At 39.5% G+C, this 23,033-nt stretch overlaps 1 protein-coding gene across 1 annotated transcript in view; it reads right to left on the reverse strand.

Annotated features, from left to right (window-relative positions):
- The window catches only part of cftr (CF transmembrane conductance regulator), a 45,639-nt gene extending 22,879 nt beyond the window's left edge, over window positions 1–22,760 (reverse strand). Inside the window, exons 1-11 of the mRNA XM_074633637.1 lie at window positions 22,360–22,760; window positions 18,256–18,366; window positions 14,071–14,185; window positions 11,714–11,929; window positions 10,966–11,055; window positions 8,292–8,455; window positions 7,017–7,142; window positions 5,521–5,767; window positions 5,326–5,418; window positions 2,370–2,546; window positions 1,998–2,189 (exon numbers count right to left, since the gene is read on the reverse strand). Of these exons, the coding sequence (XP_074489738.1) occupies window positions 1,998–2,189; window positions 2,370–2,546; window positions 5,326–5,418; window positions 5,521–5,767; window positions 7,017–7,142; window positions 8,292–8,455; window positions 10,966–11,055; window positions 11,714–11,929; window positions 14,071–14,185; window positions 18,256–18,366; window positions 22,360–22,412 (1,584 nt within the window). The 5' untranslated portion in view covers window positions 22,413–22,760. The remainder of the gene's footprint in view (window positions 1–1,997; window positions 2,190–2,369; window positions 2,547–5,325; window positions 5,419–5,520; window positions 5,768–7,016; window positions 7,143–8,291; window positions 8,456–10,965; window positions 11,056–11,713; window positions 11,930–14,070; window positions 14,186–18,255; window positions 18,367–22,359) is intronic.
- Between the last annotated feature and the right edge of the window lie 273 nt (window positions 22,761–23,033).

The following is a 23,033-nucleotide window of genomic DNA, read 5'->3' on the forward strand; positions in this document are numbered from 1 at the left end:
ACCACAACTGACTGCTTCAAACAACACATCAGCTCCAACACTGTTTGAAGGTGAGCTGCTTTGTAGAGGCTGTTTCAACAAAACTTCAGAGGAATTGTCTCTCTCCGATTTTTAGCCTCAACACTCACAGTCAAAGCACACAGGAAGACTTCCTGTCAGTCTTGTCATTTCCATACAGTAAACAGCAGATGTGACGGTGCGACTCCTCTCCACACTGCTTTTGTTATATCTCTGACACCTCTCCTCAAAGACAAAATGGAGGCTGTTTTGTTTTTTTAAAGTACATTGAGATGTCAATAGTGCATGCCAGCTTTGTTTGCTGTGACAACATGTTGTGTTTTTGTCAAAACCACTAAGGGACGTACTGTCAGTGCCACCACAGGAGACGGGTTGTGGTAGTAAACAAATATCACCGTCTAAATGAGCTGCTGCATTGATTTCAGTATAAATAATACTAATAATACATATATGTATTTTAGACGTCAGTATTTCTGTATTATATGTATTTTTTTTTTATAATTATGCATACGTGTATGCATATATATGTGCAGTATATACAAAATATATAAACACCTACTTTACTTTCATTTATGCAACATGTAAGAATGTAAAACATACAGTATGTGATATACATACATATACATATATAGGTCCACAGATCTGATGGTTTGTCCATACAGCTCGTCTGTGTTGTTAACTGGGAACCAACCAGCTCATATTCCATCCCAGTGACATAACGTGAGATTTCCATAGCAACAGAGGAGACATTATTGTGCCGAGAGGCCTGTCACTCAACACTAAGGCTTATGAGAGCGCGAATGTGTGTGTGTCTTTGTGTGTGTGTGAGGGACATAATGGGTGTGAATGTGGACTGGGGGAAACCTGAACCTTCTTGAAGCCTTGCAGAGGCTCCAGACAGACAACTGAGCAGAGAGCATCAGTCCGATGAAAGAGAAAAGACTTGAGGAGGAGGCGGTTGTCAAAGATGAATTTACTACAGAAAAACGGCTATATAGGGCCGTCCTGCACCAAAGAAATTCTTAGTGGACAAACACACATATGATTGTCGATTAATCGATTAGTTGATTTAATCGACAGATCTGTAAAACTGAGTTTCTCCACAAAGAATCACACAAAAGCACCACTTTAAATCTTATGTTTACCAGAGATGTGCTAATATGTTTCTTGGAAATAAGTCATTCAGCAGGAAGGAAGCATTAAAACATGACTAATCGACTAAAGAAATCTTAGACATAGGACAACTGGGCCAAAGGAAACACACAGAATATGATAAAATCCACAATAGTGACGTTTATAAAGTCATTCCAGATAATCTGGAGGGGAAGGAATTTGTGCGTACAGTAGATCAGTGCAGAGTGAAAGTAAAAAAATTTTAATTTTCGTTCTTACGCCCCTCAGCAAATTAATTATTTTATTTGGTCTGTTTTATTTTGGGAAATGTGAAACCGAACCAAAAGTATCAGTTTCACTCTGATTCAGACTAGCCAAACGGACTACGGCTTGTGAAAGTGCACTTAGGATGTTCCAAAGACTCATGCTTGTTGAGTTTGTGCCAACATTGGACCTGTATTTAGTCATATTTTGTTTGTGTGTGTGTTGAACACTCATGTGGTCCATCTGTCTGTTCAGTATGCTCCAATATATATGAGTATTAATAGTTATATTTTGTGGAAAATATGAGCTCCCTGACCATATTGACTAGATTGTTTGATAGATTATGCTGCAAGAGTGCAAAATTGCTGTCTGGGTGAAAACATTAACAGACTGCACCGATTTACCAGGTGGAAAATCTTGGCAAACAATCCTCTGCTATAACAGAAGTGCTTATATTTAATGCTTTTGGGTGAGTTTGGAATAAACAGATCTGTGTAGTCTGCATGAGCAACAATAGTTGAACAGAAATCCACTTCATCTGCAGACCAGAAGATGTAAAAGAAGAAAAAAAGAATGAACAACATGATATAAAGTGAAGGTACCTCCTCCAGCTGGCAGGCCTTGATGACAGAGTTGTAGCGGTACTCGTCGTAGGTCAAGCCAAACAGGATGTTGTCTCGAATCGTCCCCGGCATGATCCAGGAAGTCTGTGGTGAGAAGGAGATGCGACCGCTGTGTCTGACTTTACCCTCCGATGGCACCAACTCTCCCAGGATCATCATGAGCAGGGAACTCTGGAGGAAAACGTGGTCACACTTTATTCTACATTTTTAGTCTTGAGGCGTTAAGATGTCCCTCTCACAAAGAGCAGCCTGCAATGAGTTAGTATGTAGGGTTTCAGTGTGTTAGATGGATTGAGTAGCACTGTATAGCACTATAAACACTACTTGTATGAGATGGCTTGTTTGACCTACCTTCCCGGAGCCCGTGGATCCAGCCACCGCCAGCATCTGGCCCTTCTCCAGGTACAGGCTGATGTTTTTCAGGACAGGCGTGACGTAGAGGTTGGTGAAGAAGAGGCCGGCGTCACCGTTCAGGTGTCCGTTTGCTTTGTTCTCCTGCTTGATCTTCTCAAACAGCTCACCAATGCCCTGCAGAAGAGTTCACAATCAGTCTTCACTGTTTTAGAATGGACTGAACGAACACCAAAGACGGTTATAATGATATTGAATATCTTCTAAATGATGATTCGCGCCTTTCCCTTATGGACAAAACGCGCAAAGTCATGCAGGCCTGACTGCAGCTAAGAAGATTGTGATCCATATTTCAAGTATTCACTGGCTTCAGAGCTTTTCGGACATTTCTTACCCGGAACTATCATCAGCAAGAGTTAATGATGCACAACCAAACACAATTTTAATGTGGACAAACTTGATATCTAACTGAAAAGATCTTCTGTCTAAATAAGGATGCTCGGTCTGTGTGGATATCACTATCCTGTTGGTTGGTGGAGGGGTGGAGTGAGGGGTTAGTGGGATAGGGATGTGGGTTGAGGGTTAACTGGGTGAAATTTTCAAAATGTAATCGGCAACCTGTTGTTTTGTCTGTAATTTGTTGGTGTTACAATAATGGCTGCAATAAAAAATAAGTGATAAAAAAGAAAATAGGGTTGCCAAATTTAACACGTTATCACAAATTTGATTCAACAAATTTCTTTAACGCATTAATGAAACTTCTGATTTTTTTGATTGTAGCAGGCTCAGTAGAGTGAAGATACTGGCATCATATGAAACAAGAAAACCTAAGGAATCCATTGGTACCAACCATGTCATGTTAAATTCCCGTGAAGGAAGCTAAATAATGCGCCAAATTAGTTTAATATGATACCAGAATCTTCATTCTAGCTTTAAAACTGAGCCCGCTACAACCTAAAAATCACAAGTTGCATTAATGCGTTAAATAAATTAGTGTGAAATTTGAGTTTTTATTTTGTTTTTTTTATGCACAAATTCAAAATGTGTAGGTAGATTGAAACAGTGTGCAATGTATACATAAAACTACACTGCAAAGTGCTGCAATATGCTATATTAGGGTACAGTGCCCCATGCTTTTGGGCTACAGTCTACTTTTACAACACTGTACCACACTACGCTTATCATTCTGTGTGTATGGCATGTACTTGATTTGTGTTTTTTCCTTTAGTTTAAATAGCTGCCAACTTCAGGGCTGAGTGCTTTCAGACAGTGACAGCAGGCCAAACTGCTGTGAGAAACAAGAGATTCTCCAAAGACACACAGTCTCACAATGGCCTTATTTCACCTCATCTCTCACCGGCTCTGTAAAGATTAATGGATGACACATCACTGATGACAAAAAGGGGAACTCTGCTTGACTCGTCGGTTTAATCATTGACCAGTGTGACATTTTATGGGTCACAGGTTCCTCCAACGGCGCGGCTTGCTGCGGTTTGTATAGGTTTGCATGTGCGATTCTCATTCTAATGAGCTGACGTCCACACTGTCAGCCGTAAAGAAAGGCAACACCCCCCTCCCATTCATCGGAGAATGGCACATTCCAGGAAGAGGAGAAGGCAAGAGGAGAATCTGGGAATTAGGTGATGAACACAAGTCCGAATCTCAAAGGGAGATTCAGAGTGTTCCCAGCAAGGGCAAAGTTTGGTGACGACATCGCAATAATTAATTATGCAAAGTGACGGAAAAAAACTCAGCTGGACGTTAGTGTTCTCACGGTATTGGGTGGTCAATGAATCACACCTGTTAGAGGAAGTTTACAGCCTCTGCCTATAGATCTCTCCCACCGATTTAACTACTATACCTGTAATGCACGGTGGATTAGGTTAGGGAGCTCTAACTTCTCTCCTATAAACTGACCGATGCTGGAATTCTGTGGCCAATATTATATACCAATATATTATATATATTAATATTATCAGCCGATAGTCTTCTATTTGTTTACATAAACATATTACATAAACATATTTGATACTTGTTGGTACTCTCAAGTAGGGCTGCCCCCTCTCAGTCGATTAGTCGACTAATCGGTCGTTTTGGTCTTCTTCAACTAAGATTTCTTTAGTCGATTAGTCCTTTTATATGCTTTTTCATGCAGAATAACTTATTTCCAAGAAACTAATAAGCTCATTTCTGGTAAAGATAAGATTTGAAGTGGTGCTTTTGTGTGATTCTTTGTGGAGAAACTCAGTTTTACATATCTGTCTCGATCAGGGCTATCAAAATTGGCCAAAAGTGACGTTCGAACATTCGTTTCTAAAAAAAAACAGATCGATACGAGCTATTTGAATATCTATTTTTGCACATTATGTCCACGACACTGTGTCCTAACTTGCCACAAGCGACGCAATTTTAAGCTGTCAGACGCCCTGTTTCTATTTATTCCTGTAGCTCACTTTGAAAGTGCTGCAATGGACGAGGAACGGCTGATTCATGAAGATAAAATGAGGAGTTATATTTACGATACCTTAATCAACATAAATAATTCAATAAATCAAGATTTCATTATCTGAGATTACGCAATGTTGTCTTAGTATTTGCATAACCCAGGGGGATCAGTTCCATATGTGTTTTCAGCAGGTTTTCAGTCGATTTCGGCACAGTGCTGCATCGTGAGTGATCTTCATCAGAGTTGGCATGGCACTAAAAACCAGTGAGACTTTAGTCTGTTGTCAAAAGATCCAAGCAGCCTATATTTTCTTCTTGATTTGTGGGCTACAACCCCTTTTTGATACAAGAATGGGATATTTGTTTTAAGTGCCCTGCGCGTTATGTCATCCAGAAAAGTCTGAAAATTAACCAGACATACTGTTTCATATTGTGAGTTTTGTTTGACACAAACTCTAAACCTACAGTACTTGGTATAAATGTTCAGTGACAAACAGACAGATGAACAAACCTCATCCCAGGATGCAGAAACGTTGACCATCTCCAGCTCAGTGGTGGTCAGGTTGTATTCCAGCACTCTGTATTCTTCCTTCGTCAAAAAATCCTGGAGAAAACAAAACAATGACAGGATCAGTATATCATATACAGTATACTTTTTACAGATTGAATTTCTTATTATTATTATGTCCCCCTTCTGCGAACCCACCTCGATCTTCTTGACCAGAGCCAGTGTGTCGTACCACATCTGGATGGATCCCGGCAGCTGGCGGGTCAGCGTCATCCTCAGCACCATGCAGTAGGAGGCCGTGGTGAAGATACGGCGCAGGATGATGCCTTTACTGAGCGCGTGCGGCACGATGGCAGACACGATGACCAAGATGGCGGAGAAGAAGTACGAGGCGCTGTAGAAGTAACGCAGAGAGCCGATCTTCCTCGTAAGCGTCATCTCATCCCTGAGGAGGGAGGGGAAGTGGGACAGAGGAAAGTAGAAGATTAATCCTTGAATGACTTTCATATTTCATATGTAAAAACGAGGACTGTCAATCGATTAAAAGCAAATTAATCACCTTTTAATCTGTTCAGGATGTACCTTAAAGGAAGTCAGGTATTTAATACTAACATGGGAGTGGGCAAATATGCTGCTTTATGCAAATGTATGTATATATGTATTATTGGAAATTAATTAACAACACAAAACAATGACAACCCTATTTTCTCAAGTCCAACAGGCAACAACAGCTGTCAGTGTGTCAGTGCGCTGACTTGACTATGACTTGCCCCAAACTGCATGTGATTATCATAAAGTGGGCATGTCTGTAAAGGGGAGACTCGTGGGTACCCATAGAACCCATTTTCCTTCACATATCTTGAGGTCAGAGGTCAAGGGACCCCTTTGAAAATGGCCATGACAGTTTTTCCTCGTCAAAATTTAGCGCAAGTTTGGAGCGTAATTTAACCTCCTTCAAGCTAGTATGACATGATTGGTTCTAATGGATTCCTTAGATTTTTTAGTTTTATATGAAGAAACTGGTTATCGCATTAACTTTGACAGCCATAGTAAATACATAAAATAATACTAGTACAATAAAGCTTTACTGCTGGTGCAATTACAAGACCTGTCTTGTGTTTTCAAGGAGCAACCAACTTCCAAAAAGGCATTTTGGTTAACGGCATGTTCATTTTTCATGATGCGATTATCAGGTAAATGTGAAGTCTTGGTGGCTCCGTGTTAGCTCTGATAGTTTATCAAAAATATTTCTGCACCATGACACCAAAACTCCTCCCCGTACGTTTATTGTACTTGCCAATTACAGTGATCCTGATTCTGGCACCAGTGACGCCAGCGTGGTTCTGTTGGTTAACCACATGTTTTAACATCTCTCTCTCAATTTTAGCACCAGCTTGATTCCGTTTCCACTGCACAGTCGAAGCCTTTTGAGTGTGACATCGGCCGACTCTCTTTCTCCTGTTTCTTTTTCCTGCTCATTTATTACAGTATATCTATGACATCATCAATGTACATATGGTAAATATATAAGATACTGGATGCTTTAACAGCTTTCTGTTATCTAAAGACTTTTTCATAAGTTTAAATGACCAGCAGATACATTGTTAAAACAACTTGGGTATTAAAAAGAATAGATAATAGCTGTAGGAGATGGTCCTTTTGTGGTACAGCTGTTGTGTGTTTTGGTGTCTTACTGCCTGATGTTCTTGATGATGGTCTCCATCACATCCTCCCAACCGTACGCCTTCACAGAGTGGATGTTCTCCACGATCTCCGAGGTGAGAGCCAGGCGGCGGCTGATCATCCCTGCTCGCTCAGCCCTGTTTACGGGACACAGTTTTACTTACAGCACTATCATACATGCATAGAAGCAGATTTTCTGTATCCTCACACGTGTACAAACATGCATTTGTTGCCGAAACTGAAAATATGGTTGCCATTTTTAGTCACCTTATATTATGAGTAATTAAGATACTATGCAGTTATACGTCAGCTTAATAATGAGAATGTGACATAAAAGTCTAAAAGCTTTGTAGTATGTGTTTTATATGATAAATTACACAATTTGAATCTTAAGTGTTATCAGTTAACGTGTCCATCCTCAATTCCTGTTATACAAAATACCAGTTGTGCAGCTGTTGTCATGCTCTTCACAGGTCCCTTAAAAATAAATCCAGCATGTCAATGGTTGCATGTTAATACGTTCTGTCCCTATCAAATTTTTGTTTTCTGGATCTTTGTGCTGAATCCCACAAATAAATATAAAAAAAATATATATACATATATATATTTTATAATATACCATTAATAAAATGTGTATTTTGGGGTACACGTTTTGTCGTTTCTTTTTTATATATATGTTAAAAAGCCAAGAATTGGTTGCCAATTTCTAAAAATGGTTGCCAATGGTTGTTACCGTTACTGTCGAGCCCTGCATACATACAAGCATGAACACGCATATCACAACATGCAGCTGCACGTGCACAAACATGCTCACATGCACATTTCTGTATAAGTAAAATATGAAAGCAACAGCATAAAAATGTATGTACAGTATGCAGCAACTTGTTAGACAACAAGGTGCAAAGTTATCAGGAGAAATGTATGTATGGTTGTAACTAGGGTTGCCCCCTCTTAGTCGACTAATCGGTGGTTTTGGTCTTAGTCAACTAAAATTTATTTCGGGGATTTCATTTTTTATGCTTTTTTCATGCTGAATGACTTATTTTCCAAGAAACTCATGAGCTCATCTCTGGTAAACACCAGATTTAAAGTGGTGCTTTTGTGTGATTCTTTGCGGAGAAACTCAGTTTCAGAGATCTGTTGATGAAATCAACTAATCGATTAGTCAACAAAATTGTACGAGTGTTAGTCGACTAAGAATTTCTTTGGTCGAGGACAGCCCTCGTTGTAATAAACTGATATACATGTTCTTTAATATGAGAGGATGTGTGGTAGTGTTTCCCCACCGGTGTGGTCCCATCTTCTGGGAGAGCCAGGCCTGGATGATGCCCAGCAGAGTCAGAGCTGCCAGCGCACAAAAGCCGTTCACCTCGATCAGCTCCCAGAGCAGACCCACACACAGAATACACTGCAGGGGGGTGATCCATACAAAGTGGGCCAGACCCAAGCTCTGGAATAAACATACACGGTACACAGATATCACATCAGTGAGCATAACTGGAATATGACTTTTATTACAGGAGGAATACTGTGACACTTTCCAGCAAGGAAATGTTCTTTTGCTCTCCTGACCACAGAGGTCAAAGGTCAGGTCCTTTGTTTTCTGTATCATAACTCACTACATGTAGGCTTGAAAGGTGGCTCTGAAAAGTTAACAGAGGACAGCAGCTGATTAATCAATCACATAATCGGTTTGAGTAATTTTTCAAAAAGGAAAAAGTCAGAATTCTCTGATTCCAGCTTATTTAATGTGAATATCTTCTGGTTTCTTTACTCCTCTATCACAGTAAACTGAATATCTTTGAGTTATGGACAAAACAAGACATTTGAGGACGTCATCTTGGGCTTTGGGAAACACTGATCGACATTCAACATTTTCTGACACTTGTGTTTTGACACACATTTCGCCCTATCAAATATTGCACCTCCTGCGATTTGAAAATTACAATAGACCATATGGCGATTTTGATAACATTTTGATTAATTGTGCAGAATGAATTACAATGATTACAATGAAAGCAAGACAGAACAAAACTTCACAAATCACAAAAGGCTAGAAAGAGAGACAGAAAAGAAGAAATGTGTCAAACTGTCTGTTTTGAGGAATCCACTTTCATCCAGTCAGCACTGAGCTGAAGAGCCTCAGCTGTACTGTAAGGTGAGAAACTCTCAGGTCTCAACCTCAATAAGCTCCCTTTCATCCACTCACCTATAAAGAGAATCCACACACACACACACACACACACACACACACACACACACACACACACACACACACACACACACACACACACACACACACACACACACACACACACACACACACACACACACACACACACACACACACACACACACACACACACACACACACACACACACACACACACACACACACACACACACACACACACACACACACACACACACACACACACACACACACACACACACACACACACACACACACACACACACACACACACACACACACACACACACACACACACACACACACACACACACACACACACACACACACACACACACACACACACACAGAGAGAACCAGACGAGGTAACCCCCACCAGGCATTATAAGGAGAGAGTGGTGCATCGGCCAAGTCACATCCGAGCCAGGTGATAATTGTCTCAAAGCAGGTGTCACAGTGTTTCCACATTCAACGCCTCAGTGAGACCCGAGGCAACACTGAGTTCAGTCTACACACACACACACACACACGTTTATATACCCTCTGACTATTTCACAGAATACTTTGCCTAAATGTCCACACCTCACTGGGTGTTTGTTTGTAAATGTGTGTGTATTGTTACACATCTATTGTGCTCTAATTGTCCCTCAGTATGAAGAACACATGGCTCTGTGTTGGGTAATGAAACAGATTCACTGAAGTCAGTGAGGGTGTGAACTGTTGATCTTAATTTCCCCCTGATCCCGCCTGTGGAGACAAAAACATTTCCCCCACCAATTTATGAGTGGAAAACAACTCTATTGTTTCTTCAAACTTAAAAACTGGAACTGTGAACTCCCTCACATCAATAAATTAACATCGTATTGTACTCTAGAGAAGATCCTCTACAGTGTAAGGAAAAGACCCACAATGTTTAAGAGGTTTTGGGGACCCTTCATAGATCCCTTACCTTGACTCAAATGTAATGGCTGATACTCAATTAGTCGGTTACAAACGGGATGCAAACCCCGGCCTCCTGGGTGAAAACCCTGTCTTCTTTCCCATCCATCGACCCCAACTTCCCAACCATATAGAGTTTCACACCGTCTACACTACGGCACCTGACTTCTGCTTTTGCTCCTGTCATAATTACTACGGTCGCTAGGGGTCACTGACATCTTCTTTTATTCCTTATTTCGGTGATCGTCCACGTAAATCAATAATAAAAACCTATTAATGGGTGCAGCGGGCCCCTTCTGACCCACATCTATGACGGCTCCAACCACTGATATCGCCCATTTAATGACCTGATAACAGTCAAACCGGCTGATCAAAATCCCTTTATTCTACATGTCTCACCTAAAAAACATTCAATTCTGCGCTCCGGGGAAGCCATGAATGACTCGGCTGAGACCAACAGTCACAACACAAAAACTCTGAAACTTTGACTGCAGAACAGAGGAGAGGACAAGAGAAGTTGTAAAAATGTAAATAGTTCAAAATGTATAGCATGTGGAGCCCCCATTTTTTCCCAATATTGGTAACACTTGTGTTCTCTCTACTTCCAGCCATGATTGTGCGGTTTCCATAGAGGTGCAGGACTTTTATATTGAAGTGAAAAACGAGGCCACAGTGACAGGAACAAAAAACGCTTGGGGTTCAGAGGGTTAAATTGCCAGAGATGAGATTAGCAATTTGTGGGACAGTAAAATAGAAAGCAAAACCTGCTTCAGTATATATGTAAGATAATAAAAATGGGTTTTTCTCACCTCATCCAGCTTGTTGAGGTGGGCGGACATCAGACTGACCAGCTGACCAGTGCTGATCTTATCCAAGACTCGGCTGGACAGCTTCAGTGTCTGAAAAGGTCAAAGGTCAGCAGTTAGTTGAAGCACAGAAGGTAGAACGTGAATTGGTCGAGAGAAAGCCGCTGACAAGTGGCCACGTTTTGACACCATCCTGCCTCGCCGCCTCACAGCTGCCTGTGGATCGCCACCGCTGGACTTCCAAATGTGAGGAGCTTTCTGGGAACGTTCAGTCAGGCATGCTGAACAAGCTGGACGCATTCAGTCTGATCTTAAAAACAATAGCATGAAAAAAAGCTGACAAATGCTCACACAAGTGTCTTACTATCTTATCAGCTGGGTTGTTTTGTTTTGTTCCAACAAATGCTTGTTACAGCAGTGACTTATAGCCGCTGTGTCAGAGAAAAAGGCCCACAGTGTCTCTGGCTACAAGTTTTGGTAGACTTTACGCTCCACAACATTTCAGATGCAAATATTCTACTGTTTACACTCATTATTATGTTGCAAATAAGATTGAATGAAATATGATTATTAAATATCACTGTTGTCGTAATCTATGAATCTATAATCAATGAAAAACACCTTATTTTTGATAGGCGACAATACATTTTCGGCATAACTTTAGACATAAAGCTGACAAAAGGAACTGAGGTTGGGAAATTGTCTCAACCCATGAATACATTTTACAGAAACAACTCTGTCCACCCCTTACCTTCTTGTATATAAGACTGAAAAGGGCGATGCGGATCTGCATGCCCAGGTGATGCAGGCCAAAGATGGCAGGTTGTAGCAGGAGGAAGCGGGCGGTGAAGAGAAGGCAGAGGCCCAGGGCCAGGAAATATCCCTGGTTCCGCTCCGGAGCGTGGAACGGGTCGAAGGAGGCGATGATGCGACCCAGAAGCTGAGGCTGCACAGTCTTGGAAACCTCCTACACCAAGAGATGGGACAAAGAAGACAAGAGATGATGATTGAGTTAATCTGCTTTTAACTGGTTATCAGGTTGAGAAACAAAAATCAGTCAGCTTGTGTCTGGTGCCCCTGGAGCAGGTGAGAGTCCTCTTCTAGTCAGTTACTGACAAGGAGAATACATGATTTCCAATCATTTACAGTACATGTCAGTCATAATTAAATTTTATTTGTATAAAATGTTTACTTTTAGGAGTCAAAACTAGCTTCAAATTTGAAATCATTAGTGCATATGCCTAACAAGGGAACATAATCTTATTTTTCCCCAATCATTTAGAAATGTTTATTTACAACGTGAATCCTTTCTGCATTAAAATACACATCTACTATCATAAGATTTATTTTCATACAATTCAGAGAAGTAAGACACATGGAAAAAAAATGTTTGAAAAACACCCAATATCACACCATTTAAAAAAAGTATGGATCCACATCTAGATCAGGACATGTCTACAAAAAATGCCAAGAATTGCCAAGAAGTGAAAGACAACTGTTCGTTACATTGCAACATCAGCGCCAAGAAAATATTAGAAATATAATAAGCGTTTTCCGGCAGCGCCTTGTCAAAAAAAAAAACCTGAGTTTCGTTAACCAATAATCTGGAACTTGAAGAGACATTGTTGTGAATTGGGCTTTTTCCGAAGAAAACAACATACTGATTTGAGTTTCTTTTCTCATAAATTTACAACTTTAATCTCAGAAGTATTTTTCTCTGAATATTAAATGGCCCTAATATGCTGTTCTAAGAAACTCCTTTGGTTTCTACTGAGAAAACTTCCTCAGAGCTTTTCTGTTTTTTCCCACACAACCTCTTTAACATCTAACAGGCATTCTTGTCGTCATGACAACCACCTAACCAACTGTACTAACTGACGCACCGGCTGCTGTCGCCACCTCCTTCCCCATGAGTCCGGGACAGTGAGCTGGGTTTGCGACACTATGGTGCGACATGCTCGTGATTTGTGTGCGTCATCATGGCACTGTGGCTCTATAGGCCCTCACCACCCCAACACTGTTAACACTGTTAACACACACTCACACATACAGGTGGAGCTGGCAGTGAAACAACAGTGTGTGTGACGAGGACTGGTGGTAACTGTGGGAATTTTTAAAAAGTAATGTAGTAATGACCTGATACTGTATTTGTGTTATTCTCTTAAAGACATCAACTATCATTATATTTGAGCATTTTTTTATGTGAGAAGACATCGCCCAGTCGGGGTTTCTTTCACAACAATGACCGGCTATCCCTTACTTATTGTTAGCAGGATGGATACCTGTCTCAGGCAGCATTTATACAGTGGGATATTAAACTTTCTAATCAATAATAGGTGGGAAAAAACCTGTGTAAAAGTAAAATACCAACATTTTCTGGTTACAAATTGGAGGATTTACTGACTTTTCTTGTTTTATGTTACTGTACATTGAATGGTTTTGTGGTTTTACTGTTGGTCTAGTACGCAATATGAAGACAACAATTTAGGCTCTAGGAGATAATGATGATTCTTAATATCAGTTACATTTGACTTACTAAAACCTTCTCCATTTCCCACTTCACAAGGAGGAGAACAATAAAGACTATATTAAACAGGCGTTTCAGGTGCATTGGAACGCTCAGAATTTGTAGTTTCCAACGATACCAAGCATGATATTGTAGACATATGAGAAAATTATCGTATCTTATGTTTTATCACAACTTGTTCTTATATTTACTAAGTTTATTTCTGTACGACTATATTGTTAAAATACTTCGTAATAAGACAGAGTTTGGACAACATACAGTTGGTTTACAGATTCAGAAAGCTGAATACCAGGTTTTCAAAACTTTATGGCATGCATATCTTCTATAAAAAATCATCTTACATCGCAACGTTTTTGTAACTACGCCACAGGGTATGACCCGTTTGAACCAGGTACCGGGTCCGTCGGGCTTAAGAGGTTGATTTTATCAGAATAAACCTAACATAATTTTGAACAGAGCATAAGAATGAGGAGTTTATATCTCCAACTCATTGGTGTGATTCATTACGGCGGAGTTAACTACTTCCTTAAGTCAGATCTGCTTCGTCCAGAGACAACGACCGACCGACAGGACAGACTCACCCCGAGGTAGAGGAGGACACCAAAGAAGACGAAAGGGCCGATGAAACATCGGGCCAGCGCTCTCATCAGCTTGGGCTTGTTGTTCTTGGCTGACACCACCTCTCTGTCCCATTCTCTGCAGGGAGGACAGAGTTACAACACAGTTAAACAGCAGTGCAGGCAGGGTGAGGAGAAGACCACATTCACCAGCCAAATGCCAGCAAAGTTTGGCTGTTCTATTTGTCCACTACTACTCTGGCAACAAACCAGCTGTCCTTTCTTAACTTTGGCTGGTGATTCAGAACAAGAAGCTAGTAGTGCATTTATTAACTATTTTTCACATTGTTAGAAATTCTTTGGCCATTAATGGGAGAGTCATCTGGAAACAAACGCACAAAAACATAGGAGTAAAATGACTAATGACTTGTTTATTTTTCTCAACTAATTTTAATTTTTATCAGTATTATTATTTTTATTATTATAATTTATACTTTGTGATGTGCATTTCACATTTTTTAAAGATTTTTCTGAAAATATTTTAGCCTATTGTAGCTCTACGTTTGTTTCCCTTGTTACAACACAGTTGGATTAACTTCCCACAAACTGCCCTGGCAGGCAGTTACAGCAGCGGTAAGTAGCAGCATTGTTCTCTGAGGGTCATTTATAACCGGGGTGATTTGGCTCAACAGTTCAGTGGTGAGTGATGAGAGAAGAAGGAGACCAGAGTGATAAAAACAGAGTAAGAGGACAAAGTCTTAAGTGTTTCCCTATCGCAGGTATTGATATCCTGAAGTGAAATAACAATGGACTCTACCAAGCCCTAAAAACTGAGGCTGACTGAGATGTAAACAAATACTGCTGCCAGCTTTGCATAGTATATTTATCTTAATTTGTAGCCTAACCAAAGTAAGGATGCACTGATTTGATCCGCCAAATCGATATCAGCACCGATACGGACCCTATCAAGTGATCATGAATCCACATTAAATACAGTTTCTTCAACAATGCCATTACAATTCAGTGTTTCCATTTTCTGTTATACTTAGTGATGGCCGGCTGCCAACTCAGTTTTCAGAACCATGCTGTGGCGATTATTTAATCTTGCTCATGCTCTTGTTTATTCTAGGGTTGTCAATCAATTGAAATATTTAATCATGATTAATCGCATGATTGTTCATAGTTAATTGTGATTAATCCCAAATTAATCACATTTTTTATCTGCTCAAAATGTACCTAAAAGGGAGATTTGTCAAGTATTTAATACTCTTATCAACATGGAAGTGGGCAAATATGCTTGCTTTATACAAATATATGTATATATTTATTATTGGAAATCAATTAACAACACAAAACAATGACAAATATTGTCCAGAAACCCTCACAGGTACTGCATTTAGCATAACAAATATGCTCAAATCATAACATGACAAACTGAAGCCCCAACAGGCAACAACAGCTGTCAGTGTGTCAGTGTGCTGACTTGACTATGACTTGTCCCAAACTGCATGTGATTATCATAAAGTGGGCATGTCTGTAAAGGGGAGACTCGTGGGTACCCATAGAACCCATTTACATTCATATATCTGGAGGTCAGAGGTCAAGGGACCCCTTTGAAAATGGCCATGACAATTTTATTTAGCCTCCTTCGCGACGAGCTAGTATGACATGGTTGGTACCAATGGATTCCTTAGGTTTTTCTAGTTTCATATGATGCCAGTATCTTCACTAGCTTTAAAACTGAGCCCGCTACCTAAACATTGCAAGTTTTTTTGCACATACTTGCAACTATATTTGTAAATAATTTCCACACACGATCTTGGACTGATGGCAATGTAGCACTTCACTACATTTGTAGGTTATATCCTTTTTTTTACATGGTTGCATTTAAATTTAAAACACAATTTCTTTACTTATATTTATTTATAGCTCTAGGTCTATACAATATCAGCTTTTTGCAGCGTAATGAAATCCTCTCCATGATCATTGAACTGAACTGAACTGAACTGAGGGGGTGATGAAGGGGCTGACGGTACACAGCATGCTTTAATGGACGGTAAAGTTCACATTCCCAGAAGCCTTCACTGTTTGCCTGATCGGAATAATGAAAGCAAAATCACCCACCGCTGCTCATTCATCACCCGGTGGGCACCGGGCCCGTTCTAAAAGGTCGACTTTTTAACACCCGTGTACATTAACCGGCTTGTTGGCACCATTCAGCGTGACGCAGTGCCCTGGGTAACCAAGAGGCAAGGCCAGCGCGGGACACTGCTGTTTACTTTGTTAGGCAATGTAAAAATGAAAGAAAAGAAAGAAAGAAGACATGAGTATTTAATCTTAGAAAATACAAATGTGTCTAAGATGTGGCATTTGCTCAGTGCTATAAGAACAGTAAAAGAAAGGATTGAGAGGAGAAAGCAGAGAAAGGGATAAATGGAAGAGAGCAACATAATGATGGAAAAAAAGGGGGTATAAAAATACACTAATTCATTATATTTACTTGTGTTTAACAAAACTATGAAATAATGCGCACTGTATTGTGTCATTGCACAGCCACGACTGGGCTTTAACTTACAGTATGTAATTTCTGCTGCTAGGGATCTCTCAATAAAATCAATAACAAAAGGCGGACTTTGATGACGTCGTAAAGTAGCGTGGGATCATGGGAGTTGTTGTCTTCATTGTTAAACAACCACCATTGCGGGAAATTTAACCATTAAAAATCTATCTCACGGACGAGAAAATTTCAGTACCCACGGTACTGTAGAAAAACGAGTACCGTCACGTTTTAAGAAATTTTGGCATCGGCTTGGTACCGCTTTTCGTGACATCCCTATGTTACATATTATACCTTTAAGAAACAACATTATTTTAAAGCCTTAAATTTACATGACTTATTTCAAGATTTTGAATGACCAGCCAATGATTTAATGAGAGGGAAAGGGGGCGTACAGTGGCCTAGTGGTTAAGGGGGCAGAGAGAAAAAAGACTTGACAGTCACTGAGATGAGAAAGAGAGAAAAAAGTAAAGCAATTAAGGTTCATTTAATTTGAGAAAAGAGAGTGAAGGAGAGGAAGAGAGGCAGAGAGGGGAAAACAAGAGCAGCATGGTGGGAAAGGGTGAATAACAAGAGAGACAGATGAACCAAGGGAGAAATACAAATCGAAAGCAGAAAGAGAGAAGAGTTAACCTTGTCCATCATCTGCTGCCTGGTTGTTTGTTTGGCACACACAGGTTTGGTTTATGTCTAGCTCCATTTAAATGCCAGCCCGTATTTTCAATTGACTCTGAGGACAGGGTGGCTACTGTAAACACATGCACAGTAAAGGGCACGTATGAAAAAGCATCAAGGGTGCACACTTCTAGGTTGTCATTTTTCTATGAAATCATCCTCCAAAAAAAGATTTAAGATTTTACTTCAAGTAAAAGCTGGTAATCAGATACGCATAGTGCAGGGAACATGCTGCCTACATCTGTGTTTATGGATAGTTGTAGTTGATACAGTGAACAGTTACATACCTAGACTATTTCTGTGCATGTTTTCATAATTTTCAGATACCCAGAATGCCTTACAACCAGCTCTCAAAATGGGCTTGAAATTACTACATTGAGCTGCATTGAGTCAAAATGTCTGCTATGAAAAGGGTTTACAGGGTGAGCCGACTTGTTGCCGTGTTGCATTCTGGTCTGTTTTCTGCCCCTGTGTGCCATAAAGCATGCCTTCAGGGCTTTCTGGCATAAATCTCCGCAGGTTTAGGCAACAAATCTACTTGGTTAGGTTTAGGAAAAGATCATGGTTTGGGTTAAAACAAAGCCTTTCCAGCAGAAAGCCCTGAAGGCAAACTTCTCCCATGTGCGAGAACATTGGTGCAAAATGGCAGCTCTCCAAAGAAGCCTTTGGTCTATTATTCTGAGGGACACACGCCAAAATGTGATGTTTACTATTGATGTTTGACAGTCTCATGTTTATGTCAGAGTCAGTTCTGATATTAGGGCTGAATTCGATTTACATATCAATTAGATTAGGGGTGCCCATACTTTTTTCCCTTGGGGTGGCCTTGGGTGGACATATGGGAGAAGACTACTTCTGATCTATTCTCCCAGAACCCAGATGTCTTTATGAGCTACAGCATGACAATTCCCAGTCAGCGTGCTGAGATGTGAACATTGAGAACACGGGTCGGGTAAACAAACTAAAACTGCACAAACCTTTCGAGTCTCTCAGAGAGGTTGTCTGCCAGATCAAAAGACGGAGCCTTATAAACGTCTGTCAGCTCCAACTTCTTCCTGAAGCCCTTCCTCAGCAGCGGTGTCGTCCACCTGCAGGAAAACCACAGGTTAGACAGATCGTTGGTATTAGCTGTTTGAAGCTAAGACGCCTATGGCTAAAAATGTATGTATACTTGACAGTATGCTAACACAATATGTAGAAAAATTGACTACAAATTGTATTTGTATTCAAAGTCCACTGGAACACTTATGGATGCATTGTCTTACTATCCACTGCTGAAAGACACAGCATACATATAGTATATCAAACACTTGTACAATACTTTTTATAATTAGGTGAAGATATAGAGTGCTGCAGGAAACCCGGAAACGAGTTAGCATTTCTGCACTGCCGGTTCACTCGTCTGGAAGTCAATGGTTTTTTTTTTTATGGGTTTTTGGTTAGATGTCTGAAATATGTCTGTGGTTAACACAAGCTAATGAGAATTTAACATTTTGCTCTAGGATATAAAATATGTCAGTAAATATCCCACAGACTTTTGAAGCTTTTATGTGTCTTAAAAAAAGGCGGTTGCTAACAAGTGGCTAAATGAGACTACTAAACGCCATCACGCTGAACACTAGTACGCCTTTAGCTCAGTGGTGGCGACGTGAAGTCATGTGACCGTGGTGTAGTTCATTATTTAGCCTAACATTAGCTTCTGGAGATAGCATTTACGCTTCAAAATTGATAAAAGTGGTGGTCATTTGTGGAGATTATCTTGCTGAACAAAACGTGCAAGTATAGTAAATGTTTGTTTGACACAGTTTATTTCTCGCAATAATCCAAAAGTCAATGGAAAAAATCCTATTGGCTTTTTGTCGAGGGAACCAGAGTGATGCTAACGTTCGGGTTGGCCTACAAAAATACGTCATCCCTGCAGCACTCTATTTGAAAGATTATATTGAATGTATTTGTTTGTGTGTGGTTAGAGGATAACCCTTTTGGAGTGTCTGGAAGCTTTAATGTAAACTGGTGTCAGTTGTAATAGAAGTAATCCCTGAGGTTTCACAGTCAGACTAATGACAGAGAAGGGAGATAAAGTCAGATGTTTGCTACTCATCCCAGTGTGACTAAATCCTCCCAGCCAGGTGACATAGTGAAGTTTGCATCATCTGACTTTTTAAGCCTGCTTCTTTCTTTGGAACCTCTCATTAGTGTGAGGACAGAGGACACATCAGTGCATCCTTAAACAGAACTCGTAGTGTATTATAATCAGTGGAGGATTGTAACTAAGTACTGTACTTAAAGCGAGGCTATGCAGACTGTTTTCGGCATCATTGGGCAAAAATTCCATAATAACCTTTCAGCATATTGTAATTCAAGCGTTCTGAGAGAAAACTAGACTTCTGCACCTCCTCATGGTTTTCAGACTTTAAAAAATCTAGCCCGTGACGGGAGACTTTGACCAATCACAGGTCATTTCAGAGAGAGAGAGAGCATTCTTATTGGCTGTTCATTCAACGGAGGCAGCTGTCGATCACTCACAAATTCCAACCAGACGGTCAAACTAGGCAGCGCTGATCAAATATGAATCAATATTCTGTTACTGTAATGTCTATTTCTGTCCTCAAATGTTTTCAGAAACATCTTGTAGTATACTGTTTAGCTGTAAAATGCTTTACTTTACTTTTTATTCCACTACATTTGTCTGACAGCTTCAGTTACTTTTCAGATTACAGCTTTCATCCCCTTCCTGTCCAGTGAAAACCGCGTATCTCCAGATGTGTTGAATGTTTGTGATCAACTGAGGGATGAAGTGTTCCTTTATGTGTTGAGAAAATTCTTCTTAAACTAAATAAATTCTTTAAAAAGCCTCTTGGATCAGCTGGAAAATACATCGTCACAAAGCTGAAAACAGGCTGTTTTTCTGACTTTTAAGAGATACGTGGTTCTCACAGGACAGCGACGCAACAAACATATGATGATCTTATAGACCATGACACATTGCTAACCATGGTGGAAAGTAACTAAGTACATTTACTCAAGTACTGTACTTAAGTACAATTTTGAGGTACTTTTACGTTATTTGAGTATTTCCATTTTATGCTACTTTATATTTCTACTCCACTACATCTCAGAGGGAAATATTGTACTTTTTACACCCCTACATTTATATGACAGATTTAGTTACTAATTACTTGACAGACAAAACATGTGATCAGTTTATATATGATACTATGCTACAGATTTAACTATCTGACAGTAGATAAAGTAGCTGTCACATTTAAACGTGTGAAAGAATCAATAACAATATTCCAATAATCAGATAAATAATAATATGAACTCTCTGAAAGGGACAATTCTGCCCAACAAGTACTTCTACTTTAGGTATATTTTGATGCTAATGCTTTTGTACTTTTACTCAAGTAAGATTTTGAATGCAACAGAGTAATTCTACACTGTAGTATTAGTATTTTTACTCAAGTAAAAGATCTGAGTACTTCTTCCACAACTGGATTAAACTAGCCAACAGTATATAAAGGAGTTAACAAAAAAACATCTACAGCAGTAAAATGCAACACACACATTAATGCAGCAGTAATATTAATCCAGAAACATCAGATATTATAGTAAAACACTGACAGGGAACATTTTACAGCACAATCAGTACTTTTACTTTGATACTTTGAATACATTTTGCTGATAATATTTACATACTTTTTACTTAAGGTTTTGAATGCAGGGATTTGACTTGTAACTGATATTTCTACACTGTAATATTAGTACTTTTACTCAAGTAAAAGATCTGAGTACTTCTTCCACCACTGGATTAAACTAGTAAAAAGTATATAAAGGAGTTCAAATGCAACACACACAGTAATGCAGCAGTAATATTAATCCAGAAACATCAGATATTATAGTAAAACACTGACAGGGAGCATTTTACAGCACAATCAGTACTTTTACTTTGATACTTTTGAGTACATTTTGCTGATACATACTTTTAATTAAGTAATGTTTGAATGCAGGAATTTCACTTCTATAGTGGAGTATTTTCACAGTGTGGTATTAGTACTTTCATTTTTAGGATCTGAATACTTCTTCCACCACTCATAAAATGATTGAAACATAGAAATTCAGATAAAGTGGTGAATATTCTTAGAAAAAATAATAAAAACGTCACTCAAAAGTCATTAAAGGTTGACATAGTCTCACTTTTAAATCCAAAATGTAATGTTACTATCGTTAATAATAATAATGTTTTACTTAATGCCACACAAATATCGAGGACTTAGAAAACATCCAAGAGCGTCTACTCACACCTCACAGCGTTTTCTAGAACATACCACATCAGAGCATAACTCACATTTCGCACACAGTTTCAAACTTGCCAGGTGCGAACAATCTCTGTCTCGCTGGTACTTTTTAAGTGACATATGTTGTTGTAATCTCCTTGTAAGGTAATGTAAAAGAAAGGTGGAAAAACAGCTATATAATGTATCTTTAAACAGTAAATTAACTGTAAAATACTGTGAAATGAATAAAGTTCAAACTGTATTTTTCATTAACAGTACAAAGCTGTAAATTTCAGCGACAGTATAATAATGTTAAATTTATAGTAACATAAAGGCAACCCTGCTGCCAGTTCTTTACTGTTATTTTACTGGGAAATTCTTAACAGTGTATGGTTAGTGTTTGTGAGGAGGATATTGATTTAAATATCTATAAATACTTCTAGGAAATCATAATCAAACAACATTGTGAGTGGGAAAAAATTAAAAAAACATAAAAACAGATACATGGACAACATTGGGAAAAGCAATTACAAGACCGCAATTCAATTAAATGACCTTTTAAGCGACTTTTGAAACATTCACCAAGTTATGTCCACTATTAAATCACCATCAAACCTCCAAAACGCGCTTAGACAGAATGATTTCCAACTGGAGCAAGTGAAGCATTTATAAATTACTGACACTATTAACTGATTCCCTGTTTAATTTCTCACTCGAGTCGCCAAATGAGCAGCTGCACCTTGCCTTCCAGAGAAAACCCTCAGATAATAAAAAAAAAAGGACGTAGACGAAAACGTGTCTTACCAGAAGAAGTATCTGGAGAGGAAGTTTGCATCTTCCACTGGTGACTTCTGCATCCTAAGTGCGCCGCCAGTTTTGGTTTCTCTGCACCTGAGTCTGTCCTGTGCGCGTCGCTCACATCTGTGTTTCTCCTGAGTGGCTCAATTCCCAGAAGTACAGTTTATCCACCGATAAATATGATGTCACGGTTTAGTTATCTTCCTCCTCTGGTGATCTCTCTCCTCTGTGCGTCTCCTTGGTCTTCTCTGTCTCCCTCTCCTTCAGTGTGACAGACAGTGAGAGGACAGTCCATCCTTTATGGACTCGCCAAAAAACCTCCTGGAGACGCGCGTCACTTCCACGCCTCGGGTCGCATATTGTGGCAACAAGCTGGAGAGGTGCGGTGCAGCCCAGCTGATCCAAATGAGGCCACTTCAGCAGGCAGATATTGATCCATACACAGAGCAAGGGAACAATGGAGGTCCCAGAGGTCAATAAGGAATATTTCTTCCACGTTAATTCAAAGGAAATCCAGTTTCTGTAACTCTCTTTTTGTAGGATTGTCTTTGTAAAAATGTACTTAAAACTCTTTGAAACTAATTGTGCTATATGATAAATATGTCTTGACTACAGAATGTTTCCTAAAACTTTTCACAAGTTTATCTCACATTACAACCACACAATTTTTAAATCACTGG

Source organism: Sebastes fasciatus, chromosome 4 (assembly GCF_043250625.1).
Source record: "Sebastes fasciatus isolate fSebFas1 chromosome 4, fSebFas1.pri, whole genome shotgun sequence".
Classification (NCBI taxonomy): Eukaryota; Metazoa; Chordata; class Actinopteri; order Perciformes; family Sebastidae; genus Sebastes; species Sebastes fasciatus.